This window comes from Miscanthus floridulus, chromosome 5, assembly GCF_019320115.1.
Source record: "Miscanthus floridulus cultivar M001 chromosome 5, ASM1932011v1, whole genome shotgun sequence".
NCBI lineage: Eukaryota > Viridiplantae > Streptophyta > Magnoliopsida > Poales > Poaceae > Miscanthus > Miscanthus floridulus.
The window spans coordinates 32,859,133-32,882,569 of record NC_089584.1 but is presented as its reverse complement, the minus strand read 5'-3'; the positions used below and the strand labels follow the sequence as shown (position 1 = coordinate 32,882,569).

Below are 23,437 nucleotides of genomic sequence, written 5' to 3'. Positions count from 1 at the left end.
GAGATTTTGGAAAAAGTGCTTGTAACAAAAAATGTACATGTTAATGACGATCTATGTGGAACAGGATAAATAGGTTATATGTCTTCAGCCTTAGCAATCATGTACAGAATCGCAGTCGCAGTGGCAATGTGACCGAAGAACCGTAAGGATATCATGTTGTCTTACTGCAGGTTGCCTGCACAGTAAAAGAACTGCATTGGCTGATCAACTTCTGAAGAGAAGCTAATGCATCCTCCGTTGCCTCTCCGGATGCAGTCTTAAAAGAAAGATATCAGCAGCATGACCTCGACACCGTAGTTAAAATCTTGCCACAGGAAACAACATTTCGGTTTTAGTGCAAAAATGGCATTGGGACATTTTTTACATACCTAAAGAATGGTGTCGATTTACGCCAGGAAAAGGTAGCTTGAGTTACCTCTCCCATACGAAAGATAGGTATAATGTCATCTTCCACCTCGGACTCGAAATCTACAGAAACCGAGCCCTGTAAGTTATCCAAACAGTGTCTATCACAGTGCTATGAGCATAGAGAATCAGTATGGTGTAAGAACTGGAAAGAAGATTACATGCTGAGGCATACATAGGAAACAGGTTTTACGTGCTCATCAACAATTTTCGAATAGTATGCACTACTCTGGAACTTTGTGATGTCTTCTTTCTGCTGAAAACGCGTGAAGACAGCATGTGTGAAATTCTCCCTGTTGGGGTCCTCTATGCGGCCTGCATCCAATATATCACAAATACCAAATTGAAGTTTATGCTTATTAACTGATTCTGCAGCTGAAGTGTATATAAGCCTAACCTAATGAGACAGAGTATCCCTCTCATCTGATACTGTGATGTATATAGGTAGTCCAGCATATCTCTTTCTTCAGCATCTGAGATGTTTGGCTTGGCTCTAAGCAGAATAATGTGCTCCAAAATCTTTCTGCAAAGTGTACTAGATCAGCTGTCTAGTACAGCTTTGCATAGTCCAAGGCATGAGGTGACAGTATGCAGAATTTAGAACACTGATGTAAATATGATACTTTCACAGTGTCAATTTCTGGGCAACAATTTTACAAATTTGAAGTGATTTGGTAATGCAACACTTACAAAACAACTCACCTTTTCTTCATAAGGCCACTAGAATGTGCACCATTGCTGGATTCAAGTACACCACGAGTGGAAAGAATCGTCTTCTTTCCAGTCCCCCACCATCTGCGATCTACACGAACACAAGGGACTCTAGAATCTGTATTCAACATGCATACACTTCAAAAAGAAGGCCAAAGCTGAGAACGAGAACTCACATCGGTCCAAATTCTGCGCAGATAGTTGATGCAACCTAAAGCAGCTCCCAACAGGTCGTATGGTGTGAGGCTGAGGCACCTGGGCTGATGCTGGCAGACATCCTGATGATTCAGAGCCTGGAAGCTTTAGCTCTCATTGTTGCCACACTGGTTTTTATGGTTTGGGTAGAGTTGTGGTATGGTGGTAACCGTGAGCAAAAGCAGGATCTTTTGGGTTGGATGCACATAGTGTGGCAGGACATCCTCTGTCCTCACCATCATTGGGTGGTTGGAGCTTATAGCATTGTCCTTTTCACAGCTCCACAATTTCAGATTTTTTTTTGCAACAAAGATACTAGATCTCTCATTGAGAAATACAAACTTAAAAAGGGAAAGCATCAGAACTGCCAGTGCCACACAACTGCACCAACATCAATTTGCATTAATCACCAAACAGTGACACAGAATTGCACCAACATCAATTTGCATTGATCATCAAAGGAGATTAAACTAAAAGTAGCCTAAATTAGAGTGACATGAGAATCACACCAGTCAACCTTCAAATCATTTACAAGTTTGATCACAAGATAAGATGCTACAATTCTAGAACCAAAACAATAAAGATTCTAAAAGCTACAAACGCTCCATGATGGACTTGACGGAGTCTAAGATCCTAACATAGTGGTAGAATAATGAAGAATGTTCGCCCTCCAAACCATCTCTGTGGTGACGGTTGCTCCCAGCAAGATTGTTACAGGGACTTCCACCAATCACAAGATCAAAGCCCCCAGTTCTTCTAACATAAGCCTCGATCCTCTCAGATGTCAGTGTCTGCACATCACTAATCTCAATCAGAAGACCAGTCTGCGTCTGATCCCACCAACTCTTCAGAATCGTCCTATTGACCTCAGACTTCTCTACTGAAATAACTGTCTTCATGCGTATACCAAGCCTGTGGAGAGCTACCTCTGCTCCTCCAATGCCAGAGAATAAAGACAGTACATTCATGCCTTGTGGGTACATATCCTTGAGGACTGAGAGATGGTAAGCAACAGTATCAACTTGAAATGAATTTCCTAGAGATCGATACCTCTCTCTCCTGCTGATACCTCTGGTGTGATCCTTCGGAAAGCCGAGTAGAAACTCCATCTCATCAGGCTCTAAAGGAGCAACCTTGTTTAAGCCAACCCAAGCGAGATTCCATTTCCTACACTCCTCCAACACAAACTTCTGAACTCTTGGAGGAGGTGGATCTGAACTGTTTGTAAGGGCTACACGTATCCTCTCTAACAGTTTTGCACTAGACACACAAGTCTGGAGGCAATTGAACTGTCGTCTTGGGTCCCATGATGGCCACCACCTCCTGGTATGAGGAAATGCTTCGGATATTGTCTTTGGAGGTATGGGGAGGAGAGGTGACCTGTTCTCAAGTGGCAGATTGTGTATATAACCTCTTTTCCTGGCAGCAGCACAGAAGTACTTCGAGTCCACAAACTCCGGCTGAATATCATACAAGAATCTTGATATGGTAGTCCAGACACCTTTTGGAGCAAGAGCAACATTCTCGTAGTAGAAGTATGGTGGACCCATAGCTTGTGAAGGCAGAGATCTGTCCACTGGTCTTGTCCACTGGTCTGGCAAGTTAAATCCAACCATTGGATGTGGGAGAGGCATAGGTTCATTAGAGCTACCATCTAATGGGCCTCTACTTCCCTGTGCTTGACCACCATATGTCTTTCTCTTTTTTTTGTTCCCATCCATGAACCTTCCTTTGTTTCTCCCTCCATAGGAATTATCCTGCAGTATTGCAAACACAGTTCCATTATCAGACCATTAAATTAGAACTAAATCTTATTGCAGACTTGTATGGACAGTTCACCTAAGACGAACCTCATAGTCAGACAAATTGCCACAGTAACCATCTCCTGCGGTCTGTGAAGCATATATTGAATCCACCAGAACAGAAATAGATGCATCCTGCCCTGAGTAATTTTAAACCACAGACGACAGTAGATGGCGTAAGGTGCATGATCAGTGAACAGGGGCATTTGGAGCATACTTTGACAAGTTCAAATAATAAACTCTGAAGATAAGTTAAAATAAAACAGGGACAAGGACAGAATCTGAGTGGTACACGTTGCAAAAACAGTTTTATTTGACAGCAAATGCAATTAAAATATTCTGACCCCAAAAGAATAATAAATTGTTGGTTGCCTGCTTTGATACCCAGACTTGATGCAAACAGTAAATCAAGCTTAGAAAGAATCAACCATTCTAGGTTATCTCAGTTCAAGGTTGCAGACAATTTACGAGTTCCAACTTACTGCATTTGAGGAAAATTATCAAAATCCGGAGATAAACCAATAGAAAGTTTGACATATAATTAAACATGACAACATTATTATTCAACTAACTTATTCTATATGAGAGCATATCCTACTTCCAAGGTTGGAAATTGATGTTTATTTTGCTGAGGAATCTAAGGCAAACAGAGGAGCATGGAACAAAGGCTCAGAGAGCACACCGCATCTAGTAATAGCCAGTGCAGCCTCGTCTTCAGGAAACCCCATTTTAACTAAGGAATCAACTTTCTCATCCGTCTGTGATATCTCAAGTAAGAAATCCTGTGTAGAAAGCACAAGAAAGCACTTAGAATACAGTTGACAAGCTACATAAACTAGCATTGCAACCAAAGGACAAAAACAACAATTCTTGTAATGTGTATAAAAATGGGAAGTATCATAATTCATAACTATGGACAATTTTAGGAAAACAATTCAATCAACTCTCAGCTACATGAAGTCACATGCCAAACACCAGAAAGCACAATGCAAGTTCAATGTTAGAGTTGAACAGGAATGTTGTTGCACTACAGAGCCTCCAATTCTCAGGATCAGTGATTGATTTGCATAAGTATCAAAAAGGAAGTAGATTATAACCCATAACTAAAGTTTTTTTCGTGAATTAAAACAGTAGGAGAGAATGCTATTACAGGGAGGAGGGGCTACAGCAAACTTAAGTAAAAAGAAATGAATGTCAGATACAAAATAAGAAATTCATCATTAACGAACCACCCACAATTTTGGAATTTCATTTGTTAGTCCATGGTGGTGTCTTGTTCAAGAATATCACCAACATGAGAGTTCTAGTCATACGCATAAGATGAAACGCAATAGTTTCAAGTTTATGATTGACACAACTATCTTGCTTACCGTCTTACCAATACGATTTTCTTAAAAAATTAAGGATTTTGGTTTTATGGGAACATGTTGTTTTGCCTAAAAGAACCCAGTTGTCCCCAAATATACGGAAAAACAAAGTAGATTGGCTTTCTAGTACAGCTATGTAGCTAACAGCTGTTTGAAAACAAAAGGAACAAGTGCAAGTAAAAGTAAGGAACCTTATGGTCTTCAGGATAAGTAGTCTACTTAATGGATTAACATTAAACAAGTTTAATGCAGAAGTAAATGTGATTGAAACAAACTAAATACATAGCAGGTTTCTCAAAATAATAAAGTAAATGCATACAGTCACCAAGGGGGCGCATCAAAATACCTCGTCTCCAGAATCATCAAAAGAGTTAGCAACCCTTGTGCTTCTACCACCAGCATCCTCATCATCCCAGTTTTCTAGAATGTCATCATCATCACTATCGTCAACAGTTTGGGGGACACAACCAGAAGCAAAGCCATTATCCACTTTGAGATCATTGCCTAGTTCCTGCATTTGGCATCACTTCGTAAATACAAATCCTCTTTGACACCATGCAACAACATCATCAAAGAATAACTAATAGAAGTAGGAACACAAATGAATACCTGGTAAGTAAGAAGAAGCTCAATTAATGAATCTGCTCCATTATCCCCTGAAAGAAAAAGCAACTGTCAGATAGAGTATATAAAATCACCTAGAATCTAAGTAAATGAGAAGAAATGGGTTATTAGCTAAGTACCATTGTCCTTCATGGCCTTCAGAACAATCTCTTCTGCAAAACCCATGTCCATATACTTCTGAACCAAAGCGGCAGATGGCCCAGCCTTCCCATTGCCATTAGCAACCTTCAAATCAGCCCCACAAACAAACAGAAATTACAATCGTAGCCACTAGGAACAAGGTAACAGTAACATTTAGAGTGTTCGCTATACACTAATCATGATCCTGTTTCTGTTCATGACTACCATATATATCCAACACTCCTCACCGCCCCCCCCCCCCCACCCAACACACCCACCCACCCACCCCACTCCGGCCAGTTTGGCACAAGTGGTTTGAACAACCCTGAGTAACATGAACTGAAGAACAACTAGCAGCTGAGTTCACACATTGTTGCATATGCATGGATCAGTTAGCTGGCTTACCCGTGTCGATGGGCCTGGAGCATCAGTGTTCGTTGATGTCATTGCTGATGAACTGGCACCAGCAGCGTTGAAGCTCGCTGCCTCCTCCCCATTGCCATCGCTATCCCATTCGAAGCTGTCACTGCCATCACTCTCCCTAACCCAGTGCTGTGACACGAATTAAGAACTAACCATCAGGCACCTCGACCAACAATAGGATCAAACCACCATCCATCCCGAAATAGCATAAAAAATGCAGGTTTTAACTCGATCCAGTGTTAAAAAAACCCTAGCGTTGAGCAGCAGAAAGGGAGAAAAAAAACCCAACCTCGCGACATCAGGGACCCAATCTAACGCGCGGAATCACCGTAGCAGCGGACCAGACTATTAGTATCAAGAATTCATGGCGCCGGAGATCATCCCTTCACAATACATGGAAGGGGACAGAAAGGAAAGTCTTACCGCCATTCCGGAACCTTCGCGAAGGGGCTCCGGGGGATACCCCTCCCTCGATCCCTCTCGTTTTCCTCGGCCTCGGCGTGGCCGGAAGCTGCGGCGACCGACCCGGAGACCCCGGATGGCGTGGCCCGGCGCAGCCCCTCTCCGCCCTCCGCTCCACAGCCTCCCCCCGGATTACCAATGCCGCCTCTCCCCTCCCGTCGCCGTCGGCCCCTGCGCGCTGGGACTTGGAAGCCGGTGGCAGACGAGGAGGAGCAGGAGGCCGCGACGGCGAAAGGCAGCTCTGCCTGCCTCCGCCACGGCGAATCTCAACGAGAAACTCACGCCGTCACGCGCCGCGCCCCCACAAACAGCACGAGCAATGGGCACATCGCTGGTGGTACACCACTGTGATGTGGGGACAACCTCATGCGTCCAGGGCTGTCAGCGAGAGAGTGTGGCACTGTCCCCGGTACGCCGGTACGCGTAGGCGGTGAAAGATCCCGTGTGGCGGTTGATCAGTGATCCTGATGATAAAAAAAAGGGAAAAGGGAAATTGGTTCTATGACAGTTAATCAACGTCGTCGAAAAATACCACTGAAAAATCCACGTCACGTAAAATACCACCTAAATAAAAAAAATGCAAAAATAACACTAGAAAGATTGACTCCTCGATTATGATAATACTCGGATAGATGATAAGTGAGTCTATTTGTGTTTATGAATGTGGGTCCAATATCAAATCTCGTTTGGAGCATCCATCACGTTTCAAGCTAACGCCGTGCCGTCAAAATAGTATTCCGTTCCCACCCCATTTAACATGCTGCTGTAGGGCTAGTACCCCGCGGGCACGACGGCCTCGCGCTCCGTCAAGCAAGCGCGTCGCGGCGCCATAGGGCCCGTTTGGAGGGGCTCTGGCGGCTCCGGCTCCGGCTACTGTAGCACCAATGTAGAGGAGCCGCCGGAGCCCCCAATTGCAGTTTCTCCGGCTCCTCCTCTTTTCCCGTTCATTTGTGCTGGTGCCGGAGCCGTTTTTTTCACTGCTACAGGGATCTACAGTGTTTGCACAGTGCGGTGGAAGCCGGAGCCGCTGGGCAAGGAGCCCTGCCAAAGACAGCCATAGTCTGTCTTACGAGCTGCTCTGATCGATGAGGCATGAACCTTGCGTTCGCGGTGCGCGTGTTCTTGGTGCTTATGGGGTCCTGAGACTCGACTCCTGAGGCGTGTTCGATCAGGGGGTCACGGCGTCATCCTTACCCGGCCCGACCAGGCCAACTGGCCATGGCACGCCACCATGGAGGTGCGCCGCACAAGGTCCTCATCGCCGGCAGATGCGGGCAGCCTGCTGCTGAAGCCGCTTCTCGTCGCCAAGCCGCTCGAGGCTGGGGAGAGTACCCGTTGCTCCTGTTCCTTCACGGCTAACCTCGCCACCAACTCCTACTCCCAGCCGTTCCAGGCTTCCAGCAGCGTGTTGCCTCCCATGGCTTCAGGTCACAGGGAATAATTAATATTAGCTGCACTCCATGTCCACGAGTTCAATTTAATTACCCCAGCTTCATGTTTCATCTACTGTATGCTCGTCGATCGAGCAGCTGTACACCAACACACCATTCCGGGCCAGACAACATCGAGCAGCGTGTTGCCTCAACTCAGCTGGTTCAGCGTGGGCTTCCATGCCGTAGACCTAACCAAGGTGTGCGTCTTCGGCCACGCACACGGCGGCAAGCCGGCAAGGGTGGCGTTCGCGGTGGCGCTCGGCAACGCCAAGGGCAAGCTCGTCTCCCTCTTCGCGGCGGAACCGGTGGACGGCATGGGTGTGGGCAACAGGGCAAGCAAACGCCACCACCTGCTTGACAGCGTGTCGCACCACGGCCCACGGGGGACTGGCCCTGCGGCGGCTTGTTGAACGGGGTGAGGATGGAATACTTTTTCACGGCACGGGCACAGCATTGGCTTGGACTGTGACCGAATGCTATTTTCAGGTGACGATTAGAAATTTCGGTGGTATTTTACGTGACGACAATCTTTCACTGGTATTTTGTGAAAACAACGTTTTTTTAGTGCTATAGAACCAATTTTCTTAAAAAAAAGGAAGCCAGTGGGGTCTGGGGTTCCATTTCGAATTTGGTGAGGCACTGGGCTGGATGCAGAGTCGCGGCGCAACGCACATCTCAATCAGAGAAGAGAGAAAAACTGTTTTTATGTGGTGATGGCTGAAAAAGCAAACCAATTCACCTACCACCACCCGTGGAGGCCAGTCTTTAAAGCGTCATTACTGTTAGATATATAGTGTAATAGCCTTCGATTTTATAAAAGAAGTTATTAAGTTATTTACTATACCTAGCAAATAAGTTATGTTTTGATATACATGTAGTTCACTTTGGTTGTTTTTTATATAATTTATTTTTATAGAATAGATAGAGTTAAATGTGTTAGCGACCCTTGAACTTGTGCTCCTGTGCCATTTAGGTCCAAAACACTCAAAATCAAACTCTAGTTCAAACTTATGAGCGGCAGGTCCATACCCCTTCGGGTGCTATTCACTACAATAAAACTTTATACAAACGCCCTTCCATAGTCATCTCCTACCTACCTGGAAGAGTGATAAAGCCCTGTTTAGGACAACTTTTCTCGACCTTGTTTTGAAAATAAAGTTTTCTTCCACAACAAAGTTTTATAAGAATCACAAGGAGAAAAATCTTAGCGTTTGGTATGCTAAATTCTAAGGGAGAACTCATGGACATGCTCGAGCTCTGCCGAGAATGAGGATGAGAAGGGGCTCGGCGAGGAAGAGGAGGTAGTCCGCTCGTTAGCAACAGGCCTACTCATGGAGCAGTTCAACAACTACCACAGCAAGACAAACTCCCTTTTGTTCGATGGTGGACACCTTGTTCTCAGGAGCCACTAGCCCTGCCGCCGTCGCCAGAGAAAGAGGCATCTCCGCCTTGTAAGCATCACTTGTCCTTGTCGCTGCTTGTCGGATTCATAAACCCGGGGTTCCTCATGGACCTGCTTTCCAATAAAATCTTGGCCCAATAGACGATGTTGCAAACGACGCACAACTCCTAGGCCGGCCCAAAAAACCTAACGACAGGCTAGAAGGGTGATCCAATCTCTGACCGGAAGGCCTGGCCAGAGAGGAACGACGCCCGCTTCCGACTCTGGCCCGCCTCTCTGACCGGAAGGCCTCGTTTCCGACTCCGGCCCGCCTCTCCGACCGGAAGGCCTAGCCAACAATGCTTTCGACTCCGACCCACATCTCCGATCAGAGATGCACCGAACCTCTGCTTACAACTCTTCTCTGACTAGCGCAGTCAGAGCCAACTGAAACCAAGCGACCGGGGACGCCCACATGGTAAGGACTAGGAAACAGGCAGAGCAAGTAAAACAGGACACTCAAGTCAACTGCGATACCGAGGACCGTACCTTGTACACCTGTAGGACAGTACCGATAGGACATGTCAGAAGGGTGCCATGCAACCTTCTAGGCATGTCAGAACCCGAGCAGTGTTGTGGGCACTGGCAATTTGTCCTACAGTGTTGTGGGCGCTATCAACTCCCATACCAGGCAAACACGGTAAAAACCCCCACATGGCTCTGGGCATCGACAGTGTTGTGGGCGCCGTCATTTGCCATACACAGTGAATACAGTAAAACCTCCCACATGCGTCTGACAAACAATGTTATGGGCGCCTATCATCATCCTGTACCCGATGGCGTGGGCAACAAGACTTAGTAGCATATGTACTCTCTCTCTCTCTCACTTGTAAAAGGCCGTCCCCTTCATCTATAAAAGGGGATGCACTCTCTCCCAACGAAAAATCAGTTTATAGCTCAAACAACACACACGATCCGAGCGACCAAGGATCCTAACGAACAATAAATGTTCGAACACTTAGCGCACAGCGGAGCTCCCGTCACTCTCGGCCCTTCAAGACCAGAGTCCGACTGGACCTCTTGCACGCCCTATCTTTCTCCCTTCCATTTGTAACCCCACAGCAAACTTCGAGCACCTGGGCTCAGGAATAAAGTCACCGACCGACTCAAACTGGACGTAGGGCATATTGTCTGAACCAGTATAAACCCTATGTCATTGAGTGCTCGGCCACATCCAATCACAACGTACGACAAAACTACAAATATTTATGTGTTGGTCACTTTCTGCACCGACAGTTGGCGCCGTCCGTGTAACACCCCGGTGTTACGATCCTTTTTAGCGCCGCGATTTAGGCCTCAGTAAAGTTTTTGAAACGAGTTTCTCAAATTTTTGATTTAAAACGTATTCGACGCGATACGCGAATCCAGTGTGACTGAGTTCGCGGACTCAAGTAAACGCTCAAGTTGAATCACGCCGGGCGTAGAAATAATTAGGAATGTCGAATGGCAATTCGAGCCAATCGATAGCAAATGGTTCGTTCTATTAGATTAAGCATGAAAAGCAACGTTTATAAATAAAAATAAAAAAACTCATTCATAAATAGAACGATATACATATATATATAGCTTTTGAATCAATTTAAATGCGAGTTGTGGAAATTTTGCTGTGCCTAGACGTTATAATTTGTGTAAAGTAGTAAGCCGTTATATATATATATATACGTATATATATATATACACGTTACGGCAGTAACTCTTAATCAAAGAACATGTAACTGTGTTAGTTGACCTGCTCCTCTGCAACCTTGTCTACACATGTCTAATCTTGGTCTTGTCTGAATTTTTAATGGGAGCAGCAACAATCAATGCACTTTTCAGCACAAGCAAACCGAGCCAAGTCTTCACGCTGTTTTCCTTCAATTTTCTATTGCTGCTGTTGTGCATGCGTGCCTTGTCACACAGCTGTCGCTGACGCCGTCGTGCGTGCCAATTATTTGCTCCTCCCGCTGTTTGTCGCCGCTGCCAATGCACACTGCTCCTAATCATAATCACGGATGGTGACTGCACGTTCTCAGCGGCCAGCACTTTACACACACATATATGTATATATATATATATATATATATATATATATACATACATATATATATATACACACATACTGCAACGCCGTGCCGCTATCAATGCTGCCGCTACGCGCGTATCGTTGCCGCTGTAGCGCACGTTGCCGTGTTCGGCTCGTGCTGCTGCCCTTGTCGCTGTCTGCTGCTGCATGTGCCGTCGCGGCCATCCTTGGACATGAGTGTGGTGTTTGCTGCCTGTCTGGTCGCCTGCTGTCCCTCCCGTGGCCCTACCTCGCTTCGTCCAGGCCTTAAAGCATGCGCAGGTGGACGCCATTACCATGCCTTGAAAGCCTAGGAACGCCACTGTCGGAGCCACCGTAGCCCCCACGCCTCCTCCGCAGCATCGTCGTGGCCACGCAGCGTCACCGCCGCCCGAATCCCCTCGTGCGCGCGACTCCGCCGTGGCCTGGCGGCTTCGTCGTGGCCGCGCATCTCCTCGCTCCCAACAGCCGCAGCGCCGTCGCCCTTTTCCCCGCTCCACTCGCCGCTGCTCGGGTGCCAGACACCGCGCGCGAAGGCAAGGCTGTGCCGTGTTGCTGCGCCCGGCTCCTGGTCTACTCACCGGCGTCCGCGCCACCCCCACCTCCACGCGAGGTCCACGCTGCGCCTGGAGCGCCGTCCGTGCTCGAAGCCAACGTTGCTGCTCCACCTCCGTGTGCGCCATTGCCGCCTCGAGCTCCCGTGGCTGCCGCAGCTGAGCGTCGGGCTGACGTGCCCCGTCCGTGCGCCTGCGCCCCCTGTCCTCGCCATTCCATCCGCTGCGCCGCACACGCCGTGCAACCGCCATGGCCAGCCACCATCGTCGTGCCTGCCTCGGCCCGCGCCGGTCCGCTGCCGCAGCGCGCAACTAGGCCGCGCTGCCGTGCCCCATGGTCCTGCGCTGCTGCCACAGCCGCCGTGACGGGAACCCCGCCCGTGGGTCCGAGCTGGGCCATAGCTGCAGCGTCCGCCGGCCGCCATGTCTCCCCTAGTGCTCTGTTCTGAGATTGAAGACAAGGTGAGAAGGGTGTGAATCCAAGACGTAAATTTATACAAGGTTCTTTACGTAAATACATGACTCAAGTAAATAGTACGTTGTCCAGCGGGGTGATTTAAGAAAAGTACAGGGGCTGTTTCGCATTTGCGCCACACCACCTGCTGCTGGCCTGCCTTGCGCCCGTGGGCTGTCCGCGCCTTTACTCGCGCCGCGCTCGGGCAGGCCGCACTGGGCCGTTTCGCTGCCATCGCGCCAGGCCAGTTGTTTGGGCCGCTGGCTACTCGCCCCGCTGGGCCGGTCGCGTGCCACCTCGCCTGGGCCGCGCATTCCGCGTGGGCCATCAGCGCTGGCGCCATCCGCCTAGGCCGGGCTGGTGCCGACTGGGCTGCCTAGCTACTGGGCCAATTTAGTTGCACCGGCCCTTTTCGATTTATAGAGCGATTTCCAATTTAGCTGATAAAGTAAACTTGTAAAATCAATATAAAATGGTATGGGAATCCAAAAATTGTAAAACTAGTTTTGTTGCGTTTCTAAAATCATGATCTACCTGCTAGTATAATTTGTTCATATAGTTGGATAATATTCTTGGGAGCTATATAATTATTCTAAGATACTTAATATTATAAAAATATAAACTTGTAGGAACTTCCGTGATAAATCGGTAATAGGGTTGACTCTAAAAATTTGACAGTAAACTACTAATATTATTATCTACTCACTGTAATTTTTATAGCAATAATAATTAGTTTGCTAGGTAGATAATGATGCTCTAGTTCGAATAACGAATAAATCGATAAAATGAAATAACGAAATCACTTCGAATTATATAGCTAAAACAATTATTGGGAAATAATGCCTTATTCGGCGACGTGGATGCGTAGACCAGCGTTAGAATTACCTCGTTAGCTTGTGAGACGGGATCGGATTTCGAAGTGTTTTGGCTGTCGTCGATTATTCACATCTTTGCATTGCATCGCATGCATATCGTATAGGTACGATGATGGATCAACGGATCGAACGAAGGATGATTGGGAATCCGAAGATAGTGTACTGGTATTCTCTCCAGGAGATGATGTAATGGGCTTTCTATCCAGCTGCTGGTGGATGATCTGAAGATGCAGATTCTAACTTTTAATATATCTTACCCAGGCAAGCCCCGGTGCATAACCCCTACTTTCTGCAGTTTAAATTATATTGGTGCATTAAGTTTCAAGGAGTTGAATGAAACCACTTGCATATATATCTTTATCCTATGAGTCTTACTAGTATGACAGGATCGTGTAGATGGCTATGCTACAGGACTCCGGTAGAAGTCGAGTGATTCCCTGTCACTCGCGAGATATAGGAAATATGGTACTATATGATTATCACTTGGAATACATAAAATGGTGGAAAGGAAAATGGTGACCGGGCAGGGATATGGTTTGGGTATTGGTGGGTTTAAGAAGTTGTGTCGCCGCGGAGGCGGGTCATAGCTTGGTTACACCATTTTTCCCTGTCTGGTCGGTTAAGGACCGATCGTTGCATATGACTCTGGGCAGGTCACAGACTTATTATCCCGAGCACATACTTGTGTATGGGCGCTTGGAAAGCTTGTTGCTCTCTTGTCGCGGATCCGGCTCTTTCCGGACCGACTGTTAGGGTTTTATTTTGGTGGAGGAGGTCCTTGCGCCGCACTGAGTCCGGGACTCAGGGGCGGGGGCTTGGAGTCCCAGTTTGGACGGGGACCTGGACACCCGGGACAGGAGAGTGATGGGTTGGTCCTGCTTGTGCCCGGGGTACAAGCGGGGCGTGTGTTTTCGGGGTACCCAGCTGGGGGCATTGATTCGCGAATCGCTGGGCTATCCGGTACGGCTTGTCTACGGTTTAGCATCGTAGTAAGAACTGAAAGATGAAAGATGGAAGATGGACAAAGGAAATCTGATTGCTTACCACCTGCTTGAAAGTAGCACAGGTGCTTACATAGAATGGTTAGTTAATGAACCAATGCGGCTATTATTAAAAATCAAATATAAGGACGCACGCTTAGTAATGCTTTCTGCAAATACAACCCACAAACCAGATAGCCTTGCATATCCTTGGAGTCTTTTCTTTTCTCCTGCCGGGTAAGTCTTGCTGAGTACAATTGAGTACTCAGGGTTTTATTCCCCCAATTGCAGGTAACAGGTGGAGGCTTGAGCTGACCTTTGTGTGTGGATTTCCTCCTGGTGGGCTCAGAGAGGATTTCCTTTACGCTGCGATCGTAGTTGTTATTTATAACTCTCACCAAATACTTTTATAAATGAAAGTTTCATAATCTATTGCCGTAGTCTATATATATCAATACTTCATCATGTCATTAATAGATGTTTATTTCCGCTGTAACTCTGTTCACATGTTTCTATTCCGCTGTTCAATTAAATTGTTTATAACTCTGATAACATGATTTCATTCCGCTGTTATATTAATAAATATTATACTCTGATGTTGTATTAAAAGTGATGTAAGAAATGGTTACGAATGATGTAAGCTTTATTCTCTCATTTGTGATCCTGATGGCAAAAATGTGGATTTTCGGGTTCTCCCCTGGGGTGTGTCCGACGGAACCGAGTAATCTAGTGTTCTCCCCTGAGTGCTTAGTGTCTAATGGAAGACAAGCACTCCTGTGAGGCATTAAATTAGGCGGTTCTGCCATAGGTGGTATCAGAGCATAAATGAGGAAATAAAGCTTCGAAAACCTTTTCTAAACTAAAATTTGACAACCCATTGTTGCAAAAAGTTAGGGCGTTTGTATGCGAAGTTATATAAGTAGCCCTATTACTATGGTTATGTATCCAGGATAGATGGCACTCTGCTGACTTAGGTAGACTTAATCAAGTTTCTGCAGGTACACTGACTCAAGCATAGTTCAATAGTATCGACTGGTTACAGGGAGAGAACGATGTGCCAAAAATCTGAGAACGGTTGCCCTATATGTTGGCAACAGTGAAAGGACGTATAGGACGTGCATTCATGCATATCCTGTTTGTGCATTGTAGCACTCGTATTACTTGCAGATACGCCATCCATAGGGTCACGCGTGTCGTATTGTGCACGACTGACTCATCCTGTTCTAGAGTTAGGTCTGAACTGTGGCTTCGTGTTTCGCATTCGCCCGTGGTTCGCGCCGGTCGTGACCCACGTCTCTCTGTACCCCTTTCTTCGCTCTTGTCGGACCCTTGCCCTACAGTCGTACTAGTCAGTAATGGCATCGCACGTCGCTCGCCTCGAACGCGCGGAAATTGGTCTATTCATCGTAGTGACCCCGCGTGGGAACCCTAGTGAACCGTGCCGAGGAAGCCGAGATCTTCAACCGAATGCTCCAGGTGTAGCTCGCCGAAGCGCATGCCACCGCTGCCGCTGCTGAGAGCCGAGAGGCTGCCATGGAGGAAGCTCTAAAGGGAGCCAAAGACCGGCATGTTCATCAGCTGCGGGTGGCCTATCTTGTCACCAGTGCCGAACGGAGGACGTTGGCTGCTGGAAGGCAGGATGCCCCGATCTTGGAAGGGATCCCTATCCACCCACCCGAGAGAAGAAGAACCGGTGTTGCAGCACCGCCAGCACCTCCACCCTCGGAAGTGTCAGAAGAAGAACCCTTGATTCCTCTTGCTCAGCCGTTGCCCCGTGAAGATGTAGACTAGCTGCCTTGGTACGCTGTACCTGTAGTAGTAGTATTTTTCGTCGCTATCCTTTATATTGTACTCTTGCCGTTGTTGTCGTCCGTAGTTGTTGAGACCGTTCGACCGTAGGTGAATGCTGTGTCGTGAACGGGAGCCTGAATGCCTGTATGATGTGCCCGTATCAGATCGTTGGAACATGCATTTTGTTATTTTGCTGTGCTTATTGCGTTTATCTACCTTAAGTTCGTTAGATGTGCTTAAGTTTTCTAGGGTGATATTAAGCGGGTTACAAGAGAAGTTGCCATTCAGATGCCAAGCAGATCAGCCGTGATTGGATGTTATTGGACACTGTATCGACTAACTTTGGATGTCCCAACAGAACACTTGAATCTTTTTAAAACAAATCCGTCGTTGGATTTGAATTTCCTTGTCCCTTGTTGTGAAGGGAACCTTTGTTGTTTGAATTTTCCCTTGCAATACTTCCCTTACTTTGTGGTCTATGACCCCACTGCCTTCATGGCGTGTAAGTTGGTAATAGTTGCCTAGGTTAAAAGCTTATGGTGCCGCGACGAAACTGAGGGCTCTCTGTGGAACAGCTGCCACATGGGATGCTGCTCGGCACGCGCTGGTATCGAGGTTTTTGACCAAGTACCTTTAACAAGTTACACCGCCATATCGTTTTGTTTTAAAGTTTTCTCCTTGAAAATGTTCAGGGTTCAAACGGGAAATCCATAATGGGGATGCAAAAGTGTCTTTCAAGGTAAACAGGAGATGGTTTGGAGAAAGAAAATATGACATGATCTGGGTTTACAGAAAAGACGGATGTGGTTATGGAAGGAAAGCAAAAGAAGAGTAGTAACGGAAGGTTAGCTGTGGATAGTCGTAAGAGTCTGAGTGGACGTCTTGTCCAAAGCCTTGTGCTTAGTTGACATCTACGCATGTTGGATCATTTCGCTGCGTGCCCTACGAACGCCATCTGTGTTGGGCCCTTTAGCTTCCCATTCTCGCGTGGCCGCAGCATTGTGCCGCACTCGGTGTCCTTGTGCACTGTGCGCTTTTCCTTTTCCTAGCGTCCGGTCGGCTCTCTGCCCCGCACCGTCGTTCCTCGTATCGGACCCCCCCTTCCCCTCCCTCTTTTCTTCTTTTGTGAACATGGTCGCCCGCACGCCTGCCTCGTCGAGCGGACCCCTCTACTCTCCTTTATTTCCCCTCTCCGTCGCCTCTATAAATACCCTTGGTCCTTGCTCTTTTTCTTCATTCCCATTCCTCTCACATTCACATAAGAGCTACGAAATCCAGTCGACGTTGTGAAGCTAGGTCTGTTAGTCTGAGGTGATGATGTGATCTGAGAGGAAGAAGAAAGGATCCGGTTCGTCGAAGAAGTTCAAGTTTCCTTGGTTAGTTGGCCTTAGGATTCGCGATGTTTTACTTCTCAGTCGACTGTTTCTGGATTTGTTGGTGCTACGCCATGTTTTGGATAATCATTATCTTGTTGTTTCTCCATTGTCCTCGTCTATCTCGACTTCTGGATTAGATCTTGGTTGTACCAAGTTGCTCTTAACCATGTATCCCTAGGTCCCCGTGTGGTTTAGTATTCGAAGTCGTGTAATCTTTCGTGTACTCCCCGATCTACGGAATATAATCACGTTTCCCCTTCTGGTTCTTGCTTCGAATCTCGGGACGAGATTCTTTTTAAGGGGGATTGGTTGTAACACCCCGGTGTTACGATCCTTTTTAGCGCCGTGATTTAGGCCTCAGTAAAGTTTTTGAAACGAGTTTCTCAGATTTTTGATTTAAAACGTATTCGACGCAATACGCGAATCCAGTGTGACTGAGTTCGCGGACTCAAGTAAACGCTCAAGTTGAATCACGCCGGGCGTAGAAATAATTAGGAATGTCGAATGGCAATTCGAGCCAATCGATAGCAAATGGTTCGTTCTATTAGATTAAGCATGAAAAGCAATGTTTATAAATAAAAATAAAAAAAACTCATTCATAAATAGAACGATATACATATATATAGCTTTTGAATCAATTTAAATGCGAGTTGTGGAAATTTTGCTGTGCCTAGACGTTATAATTTGTGTAAAGTAGTAAGCCGTTATATATATATATATACGTATATATATACACGTATATATATATATATACACGTTACGGCAGTAACTCTTAATCAAAGAACATGTAACTGTGTTAGTTGACCTGCTCCTCTGCAACCTTGTCTACACATGTCTAATCTTGGTCTTGTCTGAATTTTTAATGGGAGCAGCAACAATCAATGCACTTTTCAGCACAAGCAAACCGAGCCAAGTCTTCACGCTGTTTTCCTTCAATTTTCTATTGCTGCTGTCGTGCATGCATGACTTGTCACACAGCTGTCGCTGACGCCGTCGTGCGTGCCAATTATTTGCTCCTCCCGCTGTTTGTCGCCGCTGCCAATGCACACTGCTCCTAATCACAATCACGGATGGTGACTGCACGTTCTCAGCGGCCAGCACTTTACACACACATATATGTATATATATATACATACATACATATAGATATATATACACACACATACTGCAACGCCGTGCCGCTATCAATGCTGCCGCTACGCGCGTATCGTTGCCGCTGTAGCGCACGTTGCCGTGTTCGGCTCGTGCTGTTGCCCTTGTCGCTGTCTGCTGCTGCATGTGCCGTCGCGGCCATCCTTGGACATGAGTGTGGTGTTTGCTGCCTGTCTGGTCGCCTGCTGTCCCTCCCGTGGCCCTACCTCGCTTCGTCCAGGCCTTAAAGCATGCGCAGGTGGACGCCATTACCATGCCTTGAAAGCCTAGGAACGCCACTGTCGGAGCCACCGTAGCCCCCACGCCTCCTCCGCAGCATCGTCGTGGCCACGCAGCGTCACCGCCGCCCGAATCCCCTCGTGCGCGCGACTTTGCCGTGGCCTGGCGGCTTCATCGTGGCCGCGCATCTCCTCGCTCCCAACAGCCGCAGCGCCGCCGCCCTTTTCCCCGCTCCACTCGCCGCTGCTCGGGTGCCAGACACCGCGCGCGAAGGCAAGGCCATGCCGTGTTGCTGCGCCCGGCTCCTGGTCTACTCACCGGCGTCCGCGCCACCCCCACCTCCACGCGAGGTCCACGCTGCGCCTGGAGCGCCGTCCGTGCTCGAAGCCAACGTTGCTGCTCCACCTCCGTGTGCGCCATTGCCGCCTCGAGCTCCCGTGGCTGCCGCAGCTGAGCGTCGGGCTGACGTGCCCCGTCTGTGCGCCTGCGCCCCCTGTCCTCGCCGTTCCATCCGCTGCGCCGCACACGCCGTGCAACCGCCATGGCCAGCCACCATCGTTGTGCCTGCCTCGGCCCGCGCCGGTCCGCTGCCGCAGCGCGTAACTAGGCCGCGCTGCCGTGCCCCATGGTCCTGCGCTGCTGCCACAGCCGCCGTGACGGGAACCCCGCCCGTGGGTCCGAGCTGGGCCATAGCTGCAGCGTCCGCCGGCCGCCATGTCTCCCCTAGTGCTCTGTTCTGAGATTGAAGACAAGGTGAGAAGGGTGTGAATCCAAGACGTAAATTTATACAAGGTTCTTTACGTAAATACATGACTCAAGTAAATAGTACGTTGTCCAGCGGGGTGATTTAAGAAAAGTACAGGGGCTATTTCGCATTTGCGCCACGCCACCTGCTGCTGGCCTGCCTTGCGCCCGTGGGCTGTCCGCGCCTTTACTCGCGCCGCGCTCGGGCAGGCCGCACTGGGCCGTTTCGCTGCCATCGCGCCGGGCCAGTTGTTTGGGCCGCTGGCTACTCGCCCCGCTAGGCCGGTCGCGTGCCACCTCGCCTGGGCCGCGCATTCCGCGTGGGCCATCAGCGCTGGCGCCATCCACCTGGGCCGGGCTGGTGCCGACTGGGCTGCCTAGCTACTGGGCCAATTTAGTTGCACCGGCCCTTTTCGATTTATAGAGCGATTTCCAATTTAGCTGATAAAGTAAACTTGTAAAATCAATATAAAATGGTATGGGAATCCAAAAATTGTAAAACTAGTTTTGTTGCGTTTCTAAAATCATGATCTACCTGCTAGTATAATTTGTTCATATAGTTGGATAATATTCTTGGGAGCTATATAATTATTCTAAGATACTTAATATTATAAAAATATAAACTTGTAGGAACTTCCGTGATAAATCGGTAATAGGGTTGACTCTAAAAATTTGACAGTAAACTACTAATATTATTATCTACTCACTGTAATTTTTATAGCAATAATAATTAGTTTGCTAGGTAGATAATGATGCTCTAATTCGAATAACGAATAAATCGATAAAATGAAATAACGAAATCACTTCGAATTATATAGCTAAAACAATTATTGGGAAATAATGCCTTATTCGGCGACGTGGATGCGTAGACCAGCGTTAGAATTACCTTGTTAGCTTGTGAGGCGGGATCGGATTTCGAAGTGTTTTGGCTGTCGTCGATTATTCACATCTTTGCATTGCATCGCATGCATATCGTATAGGTACGATGATGGATCAACGGATCGAACGAAGGATGATTGGGAATCCGAAGATAGTGTACTGGTATTCTCTCTAGGAGATGATGTAATGGGCTTTCTATCCAGCTGCTGGTGGATGATCTGAAGATGTAGATTCTAACTTTTAATATATCTTACCCAGGCAAGCCCCGGTGCATAACCCCTACTTTCTGCAGTTTAAATTATATTGGTGCATTAAGTTTCAAGGAGTTGAATGAAACCACTTGCATATATATCTTTATCCTATGAGTCTTACTAGTATGACAGGATCGTGTAGATGGCTATGCTACAGGACTCCGGTAGAAGTCGAGTGATTCCCTATCACTCGCGAGATATAGGAAATATGGTACTATATGATTATCACTTGGAATACATAAAATGGTGGAAAGGAAAATGGTGACCGGGCAGGGATATGGTTTGGGTATTGGTGGGTGTAAGAAGTTGTGTCGCCGCGGAGGCGGGTCATAGCTTGGTTACACCGTTTTTCCCTGTCTGGTCGGTTAAGGACCGATCGTTGCATATGACTCTGGGCAGGTCACAGACTTATTATCCCGAGCACATACTTGTGTATGGGCGCTTGGAAAGCTTGTTGCTCTCTTGTCGTGGATCCGGCTCTTTTCGGACCGACTGTTAGGGTTTTATTTTGGTGGAGGAGGTCCTTGCGCCGCACTAAGTCCGAGACTCAGGGGCGGGGGCTTGGAGTCCTAGTTTGGACGGGGACCTGGACACCCGGGATAGGAGAGTGATGGGTTGGTCCTGCTTGTGCTCGGGGTACAAGCGGGGCGTGTGTTTTTGGGGTACCTAGCTGGGGGCATTGATTCGCGAATCGCTGGGCTATCCGGTACGGCTTGTCTACGGTTTAGCATCGTAGTAAGAACTGAAAGATGAAAGATGGAAGATGGACAAAGGAAATCTGATTGCTTACCACCTGCTTGAAAGTAGCACAGGTGCTTACATAGAATGGTTAGTTAATGAACCAATGCGGCTATTATTAAAAATCAAATATAAGGACGCACGCTTAGTAATGCTTTCTGCAAATACAACCCACAAACCAGATAGCCTTGCATATCCTTGGAGTCTTTTCTTTTCTCCTGCCGGGTAAGTCTTGCTGAGTACAATTGAGTACTCAGGGTTTTATTCCCCCAAATGCAGGTAACAGGTGGAGGCTTGAGCTGACCTTTGTGTGTGGATTTCCTCCTGGTGGGCTCAGAGAGGATTTCCTTTACGCTGCGATCGTAGTTGTTATTTATAACTCTCACCAAATACTTTTATAAATGAAAGTTTCATAATCTATTGCCGTAGTCTATATATATCAATACTTCATCATGTCATTAATAGATGTTTATTTCCGCTATAACTCTGTTCACATGTTTCTATTCTGCTGTTCAATTAAATTGTTTATAACTCTGATAACATGATTTCATTCCGCTGTTATATTAATAAATATTATACTCTGATGTTGTATTAAAAGTGATGTAAGAAATGGTTACGAATGATGTAAGCTTTATTCTCTCATTTGTGATCCTGATGGCAAAAATGTGGATTTTCGGGTTCTCCCCTGGGGTGTGTCCGACGGAACCGAGTAATCTAGTGTTCTCCCCTGAGTGCTTAGTGTCTAATGGAAGACAAGCACTCCTGTGAGGCATTAAATTAGGCGGTTCTGCCACAGTCCGTGGGGAAGACACTGTGCGTTCACACTTTCGGTCATCGGATGGCCCACTTTTTCGCCATCTTCGCCATGGCGGGCTCAAGCGATACGACTTGCTTTGGCTCACTGGAGTTTTCCGCACTCCCACCTGTTGGGATGTGGGTTCCACCCATCTTTGAGCCGTCCCAGGCCTTCCTCTTTGGAAGCCTGGACTTCGTCGTCGACTGGCTCGGCATGCTGCACCTCCACGAGGAGGCACTTGTTCCAGCGCTCGTCGGAGGAGACGCATCCTCCATCGGCTCCGGGACACCCGACGACTTCAACGGCGAGACATCTATGTTTCATTCTGAGCATACGCTCTGCTCAAACCCCACTATGAGTAATGTACGCTTTGTTATTTACTCGCTATTTACTGTCTTTCGCCGATTCTCTAGAGGGACCCGTTGTCCTTGCTGCGATCACCATACAACCGTTTCCCCTATGGCCTCACGTCCCCCATGGGCACGTATGCCCGAGGGCTCCGAAGGATGCTGGCGCCACCCCCTCTCACATTCGAATTCGTGGGGATGGCGAGCTACGCTCCCGCCTCTTTTCATAACCTCTTGGATGATGATGTTGAGAGCGACGGCTCCAGCATCGGCGACGTCATGGCACCTAGCCACCCTCTGTCCTGGAAGTGCGCTATGGTGGATGCCCCGGGACAGCCGCCTATGGTAGTGGAGTCTCTTTAGACCCACACCCCTCCAAACCCTCACGTGGATGCCCTCGCATGTGCCCAGGCGCACGGCGAGGAGCTACGACAAAGGTGGCAGAACCAACCGCCACCTATGCCAGTGCACTCGGCGCACCGTGATGCGCCCTGTGCATGTAACCCGATGAGTGGCGCCTAGGGTCACGCCCGCCAGGTCCAGCGCGACATCATCCATGGGGTGGGGCGATCCCCCATAGTTTGCTTAGGCAAGCCAGAACATCGCTACGATGGCGATGCTCCTACATGGCCTCCCCGAGCCGGACAACCCCTAGGAACAGGTGATCCATCGGAACCTTCGGGCACTGGTGGAGACCACCGCCATTCAACAGGTGGAGAGCTTCGCATCATGACACTGACTCATGGCCTCTCTCCCCACTAGGGGGTGGGGATGCACCAGACACATCGCTCCATCCACTCACCACTATAGCCACTAGCGCACGGAACAGGAGGGCGCAGCTGCGCCACAGCCTGACTCGACACCCACTCCACACCAACCACCTATGTGTGAATGCCTTGGGCCGAACCAAGATGCTCATAGCGTCATCAGCAACTAGCGTCGGGCCCAGCATGATGATGACATCCATCGGGCGATAGTGAGAGCAGAAGACACGCCCTCCGACTGGACCATCGAGGAGACCGAGGAGACGCACCCTAGGTGTGGACGCCGACCGAATGACCAGAGTCCTAGCCCGGATGGCTCGGGACCATGGGCCTTTGGCCAGCGCATCCAGAGAGCGTCGTTCCCACAACGCTTTTGACTACCGACCAACATCGCCAAATATACCGGGGAGATGAATCCCGGTATATGGCTCGAAGACTTCTGGCTCGCCTACCGAGCCGGGGGGAGTGGATGATGATCACTTCATCATTC

General features: G+C 48.1%; 1 protein-coding gene across 1 annotated transcript; it reads right to left on the bottom strand.

The window, feature by feature from the left end:
- Positions 1-1,720: 1,720 nt before the first annotated feature.
- Positions 1,721-6,429, bottom strand: LOC136449782 (DNA (cytosine-5)-methyltransferase DRM2-like). Its single transcript, XM_066449971.1, has 8 exons — positions 6,071-6,429; positions 5,630-5,776; positions 5,224-5,329; positions 5,090-5,136; positions 4,827-4,991; positions 3,796-3,895; positions 3,162-3,253; positions 1,721-3,068 (listed from the first exon to the last, which is right to left on the bottom strand). Exons 1-8 carry the CDS (start codon positions 6,074-6,076, stop codon positions 1,905-1,907), a joined length of 1,827 nt encoding a protein of 608 aa, XP_066306068.1. The 5' UTR covers positions 6,077-6,429; the 3' UTR covers positions 1,721-1,904.
- Positions 6,430-23,437: the final 17,008 nt, after the last annotated feature.